General features: G+C 43.5%; 1 protein-coding gene across 1 annotated transcript in view; it reads left to right on the top strand.

Annotated features, from left to right (window-relative positions):
- The first annotated feature begins 372 nt into the window (after positions 1-372).
- lamb3 (laminin subunit beta 3) overlaps positions 373-6,830 on the top strand; it is a 19,069-nt gene continuing 12,611 nt past the window's right edge. The window contains exons 1-3 of the mRNA XM_080892450.1: positions 373-547; positions 1,231-1,385; positions 5,026-5,140. Of these exons, the coding sequence (XP_080748576.1) occupies positions 523-547; positions 1,231-1,385; positions 5,026-5,140 (295 nt within the window). The 5' untranslated portion in view covers positions 373-522. The remainder of the gene's footprint in view (positions 548-1,230; positions 1,386-5,025; positions 5,141-6,830) is intronic.

The raw sequence follows: 6,830 nt of genomic DNA, 5'->3' as shown, positions 1-6,830 counted from the left end.
CCACCGGGCCCTCTGACCACCACCAGCAACTTAATTAAAAACCAAACTGTTGGAAAACTGAAATGCAGGTAATGGAGTCTGAACAATGATTGGTTTTAATGTTTCATCCTTTCAGCTCCAGTAGCTGCACAAACTTTACAAACAAAGAATGCATTTGCTACTTTTAGCTTTCACCTGAAGTCAGTTTTATTTATTACTTGATAATTAATAAATATGAATTATTATTATTAATAATAGTGTACAAATTAAATGAAAATGAGTAATGACTACTTTCATTGAGTGTGTGTCTGGCTCTGTGAGTGTGTGTGCTGATTCATGAGTGGAGGGAGTGGTGGTGCAGGGCGTGACTCTGACACACGCTGTGTCACACTATCCAGGTGAGAAATGGTTTTTAAGGCAGCAACACGAAGCAGTGCACACCTTTCCACAGCACAGCTGAACTCCCAGCACAGCAGCCTTCTGTATTTGTTTGCCGACAGCTGCTCCTATTTCTTCTGGACGTTTTAACAGGAGGAACACAACATGAGAATACTTTTACTACTGGCTGGTGAGATTTCCCATTTTCACTGCTGCTTTATTGCTATTATATTTATTGAGTTTGTGATGTTAGTTTGAGTTTTGCACGCCACATGTTAGCATTCCTAAACACCCTGAAATAGATAGCCTGCAGCTTTTTTATTTACTAGCTAAAGAGATGGAAGTAAGCTGCAGCAGTGAACGGTTCGATGGAGATGTTCACGCTGCTGCATGACAGTCTGTCTCTGAAATATGTGATGTTAGACATGTTGGTATCTGTCATGAAATCCTGTGAGAAGATACAAACACAGCCTATAACTACTGTGTAGAGCTGCAGTACATCTTTAAGAATAACCAGGTTAATGTGGAGATGCATTTATAATTTTACCTATTCTAAGTAAACCTTAATCAAACATCAATGTGCTTCATGTACGTGGTTTCATCTGACCAGCACACAGCTTTGGGTTGTTTCGTCCCTTAGAATTACCTTTGGCCTGAAAATAGACAGTACGACAGCTGCAGACCAACATCTCTGTTACTGCTTCAAAAGCAGCATGACACTCATTTAACAGTTTTATTGTAGGTTACTCTGTCTTTTAGATGTATTTTGAACAGCAGTTAATAATAAAGGAAGAAGTTTTTGAGAGCCTCAGAAAGCTTAGAGTTAGGTGTGTTGTATTCATACCTGTACACATTCTGCCCTCCTCCTGACAGCCTCAGCCATACTGTCACACGCCCAAAATGACTGCTCATGGGGGGCATGCTACCCACCCACAGATGACTTGCTCCATGGCAGGGCTCACCAACTTCAGGCTTCATCTACCTGTGGCCTCACTGGCTCAGAGGTCTTCTGTACCCCGTACCAACAGGTAAGAGCGTGCTTTCCTGTTTTATCTCTGTGAGCAAATGGAAAGTTTGGAAACTTATATCACCCTTTAACAAACAAGTGAGAACTTCCAGGCATATCTCTGCAGCTAAAGGGTTCTCCAGTTTAAGAGCGTTTCAGGTAAAATATCCAAAAATTCAGCTTTAGTTTTTGATTTAGAGAAAACAAAGATCGCACAGAAGAAGCAGCCGCTTCAATTCAACAATGTCATATGTGACATTATCGGATTGACAGAACAAAAGTGGAAACTCAAAGTGTCTCTGGCAGGGAACAGACATGTACACAAACTAAACCAGTGCAAACCAGAACTGCTGACTGATAGAAGAGGTCACAGACAGGAGGACAAATGAGATTCATGTGCAACCAGTGATGGGAGGGAAAGACAATAGCAACTGATCCAAAAACACAAAAACAGGAAGTAAAACCAAGTGAAAGACACAAAGTAAGAAAAAGAAAAGACAACACAGAGCGTGGGGATAAGGCAGCACAGGACACTGGCACTACAAACACAAAGATGAGAAAATATATACAAATAAACATAGAGACTTAGGATGTGTTGATGTTACTTTATCTTCATAGATCACAGTATGGGCAACGTTGGATTAGCCTCAGGGAGCTAATAACTGTCTTAGGCGTGGTCCTCTGTTCATCCATTTAAATGTATCCTTGTACTTCAGCGTTCACACAAAGACGCACACATGACGATGAAAGCCTTCGGCATCATCAGAGGAAACAAGTCCGATCTAGCCAGGAATGCCACTTTACTGCTGGAGGTGTCAAATGTTGTATCTAATGAAAAAGAGCTGCAGAAAAAGTGTCGAAGCTGAAGGTGCTCGAAGTAAGCAAAACTCTGTTCACTAAAAGAAGCAAATCCAGAATAAACATGCAAGTCCCCAAATTTAGCCCCGTAGACCAGGTGTAATCTAATGAAGGATGAGAAAAACTATGGTTTGTGAAAAGCCCGGCAGAGGGTGGACAGGAGTGTAAGTCAAGGTGGAAGAGTGAAGAGGTGAGCACAGTGTGGCATTCAAAGACAGCGTATGAGCCGAATTCGCTTCCATAACCAGCCATCAAAGAGGGAACTCTTCATATCCAACTCAATAATTCAGGCTCCTCATATTTGTTGCCCCAAAATACAAGAGATTAGGTAACCCTGGGCCTCTGTAAGGCTCAGCGGCACAGGAGGCTTCTTGTTCCAAATAACATCCTAAATAAGAAAAAAAGCGAGAAGAAGCAACATCAGGATAATTTAAACACATATGAAAAGCATGGAAACACATGAAGAGGGAACTGAAAAGATTAGAACAGACCAATGTTCAAAGACATATTTATTTATACATATTTACAAGAGCCATCTTTGCCTCATAAACGTGCCCCCAGACAATTGTAAAGCTGCCAGCAGAGTCCCAGGCTGTTTTAATGTGAATTAAGGGAATATTTCTATGAATAGGGGCAGCAGCATCTTTAAATTTGCTGGATAAGGAGGAAAGACACTTCCCAACCCATCTTAGACATACTGTCTACTTCTCCAAGACAGTTTCCTGCAAATAAATGATATGTGCATGAAGTATTAACACTGACATTCCTGCTCCCATATGTCCATCTTAAGTTTGCCAGTGAACATCTAAATGATGCTGTAGTCAGATGAAACCAAACTCAAGATGTGCTAAGAAAAACCCACTATGTCCACAGTCAAGCATAGAGGTGGAAACATGTGTTGGGGCTGTTTTTATGCTAATGGTAGAGAACAATGTCACTGGAGATGAGGTCGTGGATGAGTTCTCCAGTGACAATGACCCAAAACATCTGACCAAGGACACTAACAAGTGGCTAAGGAAGAAGAACATTATAGTTATTGTAATAAGATAAGATAAGATAAGATAACCTTTATTAGTCCCACACGTGGGAAATTTGTTTTGTCACAGCAGGAAGTGGACAGTGCAAAAGTTATGAGGCAAAAATTAGAATACAATAAGAATAAATACAGTACACAACTGTACAGAATAGAATAAAATAAAATACTATATACAGTAGAATAAAATAAAATAAATATACAATAAGATAAAAATAGAATACAAATACAAATACTATATACAACTGAGTAAAAATACAACGATGACAGAAAAGATTATTGCACTTAGTGTTATTGCATATGTATGGATGTGTGTGCTTGATCAGTTAAAGTCTTTATTATGGAGTCTGACAGCAGTGGGGAGGAAAGACCTGCGAAATCTCTCCGTCCCACACCGTGGGTGCCGCAGTCTCCCACTGAAGGAGCTGCTCAGTGCTGTCACAGTCTGCTGCATGGGGTGGGAGATGTTGTCCATCAGGGATGACAGCTTAGCCGCCGTTCTCCTGTCACTCACCACCTCCACTGGGTCCAGAGGGCATCCTAGAACAGAGCTGGCCCTTCGGATCACCCTGTTCAGTCTCTTCCTGTCCCCAGCAGAGATGCTGCCGCCCCAGCAGACCACGCCATAAAAGATAGCAGAAGCCACCACAGAGTCATAGAATTTCTTCAGGAGTGGGCCCTCCACTCCAAACGACCTGAGTCTCCGCAGCAGGTACAGCCTGCTCTGCCCTTTCCTGTAGAGGGCGTCTGAGTTATGAGTCCAGTCCAGTCTGTTGTTCAGATGAACACCAAGGTACCTGTAGCTGTCCACAGCCTCAATGTCCATACCCTGGATGTTCAGTGGTTGCAGTGGAGAATGCTTGTGCCTGTGGAAGTCTACCACCAGTTCCTTGGTTTTACTGGCGTTGATCTGGAGGTAGTTCATAATATAAGGACCCAGTACACTCAGCGTTGCAGATTAGTGAATGTTTATTAGCACGGTGCTCTCCAGCCTTCTCCTGACTGCTTGCACTGCACGCTGTTCGCTCTCCTCCCTCTGTCCTCCCAGCGTACTGCTTAAATCGAGAAGGCAGCATTAGAGTGCTGACTGCCAGCTGTGTCAGCCAGTCTCCCCTGGCACCGCCCCCTGATCCCACGGTCCCATAGCCAATCTCCAGACCTCGCGTCTATATAAAATCTTTAGAGGGAGTTGAACCTTCATTTGCCAAGCAGCAGCCAAGCGGCCTCTAAAGAAAAGATTCAGAGAGTTTCTGTAAAGGGACACCATCCCTCCTGTGTTAATAAATACTGACTGCTGAAATCAGTGGTGCGAGCTGTCAGTGAGAAAATGTTCAGCTATAAACAGTACATTCACAGTTTTTCATAAACTGCACATGTCAGCACTGTAAAAAATCCCAATACTCAATATTAAATAACATGTACAGTTTGCAAACCAATGCAACTGGATTTTGTTTGTTTTTTACAAAGTCCAGCATTCTTTGGATATATGGCTGGTTCTACAGATGACTGAGGATTTACTTCAATATAGTGAATAAACTGTGTTTACCAAGCTTTTACTCGGGCAAAGGTTCAGTGCTAGAACTATTAGAAATTCACTGGTACCTGCTCAGTGACCCAGCTCATGTGGCACAGCAGAGAATTCAGAGGCCAGTCCCTGGTCTCGAGTTCAGGGTCAGCTCAGTGGCACACTGTCCTTACATCACACATTACACTGAATCTCTTGTGGGAAAACAAAAGGTTTATTTATGTCTTTGTGTTTTTATTCTTTCAGAGGAAGATGAAATGTTGTCCGTGTGACTCCAGGAACCCAAACAGTCAGCTGGCCCACAGTGTCCAGGATGTTGTGTCCACCTCAGGGCCAGACAGATGGTGGCAGTCTAAGAAAGGTGGGGGGTGAAAGCAAGCAATCATAAAGAAGGACTCATGCATAATACAACTAATACACTATACTGACAAAAGTACTAATCTGCCTTCACATGCGTGTGAACTTGAGTGTTGGCCCATTCTTAATAAATAGGCCAGTGAAGATCCTCTGCACCAACCTAGCTCGCTCGTGTCTTTATGAGCAGTCATGATGGCAAAGGAACCGGCCATCCCCGAAGTGTTCCCTCAAAGTTGGGAGCATTGCCAGACGCAGAAGCGTGATTTGTCACTCCAGAGAACACTTCCACTGGTGGCGTGCTTGACACCACTGCATCCGACACTTTCTATGGTGCTCAGTGATGTCAGGCTTGGATGCAACTGCTCAGCCATGGAAACCACTCCACTCTCTATGCTCTCTTGAGCTAATGTGAAGGCTACGTGAAGTTTGGGGGTCTGTAGCAATTGACTCTGCAGCAATTTGGCAACCTCTGTGCACTATACTCCTCATGATTCACTCACCCCACTCTGTGATTTTACGTGGTCTACACTGAGTGGTAATATAAGAGAAACTTTGACACAAACTCAACCACAAACAGTTGAGTGTGGAAAGGAAATTTCAGGTGTGGACTTGTTCTACAAGTAGCATACATCCCGGTATCATGCTGGAATTCACTGAGCTCCTGAACGCAACCCATTAATTCACAAATGTTTGTAGAGTGATCTCCATTACTAAGGGCTTGATTACATCTTGATTGCCACTTCCATGACCAACGTGCACCTTGTGGCCGTCGAAGTGATTGAAACACTTGAACATCAGGTGGCTGTAGTTGGCTGTTGCTCAGGAGATACTCTACTAACTGCTCATCTACTAATCGGAGGGTTGGTGGTTCCATCCCTGGCTGCTCCAGTCTGCGTGCCAAATAAACTTGGGCAAGATACCAAGTACACCAAGCTGCTCCTTAATGCATCTATAGACAGAAGCCGTTCAGAAAAGGGTTACTCCTGGTAGGCTTTAATCAGGCTCCACCAGAGCACTTTGCTCTCAGACTGCAGACTTACTCGTGGTTACCAGGTTATTTATGAATCGAATGGGAGACAGACCCCACAGCTTTCAGGCCCGTATTCTTTGGAAGCAGTGACCAGTTCACTTACTGTGTGTTTTTAGACCGCTTTGCAGTTAATCATTAGATAACAGTGTGTTCTTCTACAGTGTGTTTTTTGTCCTACCTCCTTCTGTTTAACCTCAGTGGGTCATGGCTGGTTGTTAACTCCTTTTTAACAGTTTCTTTCTGTTAAAACACTGTTACCATGTGTTTGCTCATAGGGGGTCATCTTGGTGCTATAGAGTTAAAGTGCATTATATTTGAATTGAAAACTATGTCCCCTATGAAGCCTATTGCAGTTGCTATTGACTGGCAGGGCCCATGATCCCTATACAGGACCCAAAACACTTCGGGGCATTCCAGTTCATACCCTGTCAAGTGCCCACCCGTCTCCACCTCTCCCCCTGGATATCCAATCACATAAGATCCACCAATATTTAGCCACACCCTATCATCCAGTAATATAGAGTACGCTGTTTAGTGCAGGAGGATTGCCAGGATTTATACATGGGGGAAACCAAACAACCTCTGGCGAAGATGATGGCAGAACACAGCAGAGCCACCTCGTCAGGCCAGGACTCTGCAGTCTATTTACACCTACAGGCCAGTG

The sequence above is a fragment of the Rhamphochromis sp. 'chilingali' genome (genome assembly GCF_963969265.1).
Source record: "Rhamphochromis sp. 'chilingali' genome assembly, chromosome: 9".
NCBI lineage: Eukaryota > Metazoa > Chordata > Actinopteri > Cichliformes > Cichlidae > Rhamphochromis > Rhamphochromis sp. 'chilingali'.
This window is presented reverse-complemented; position numbering and strand designations above follow the sequence as displayed.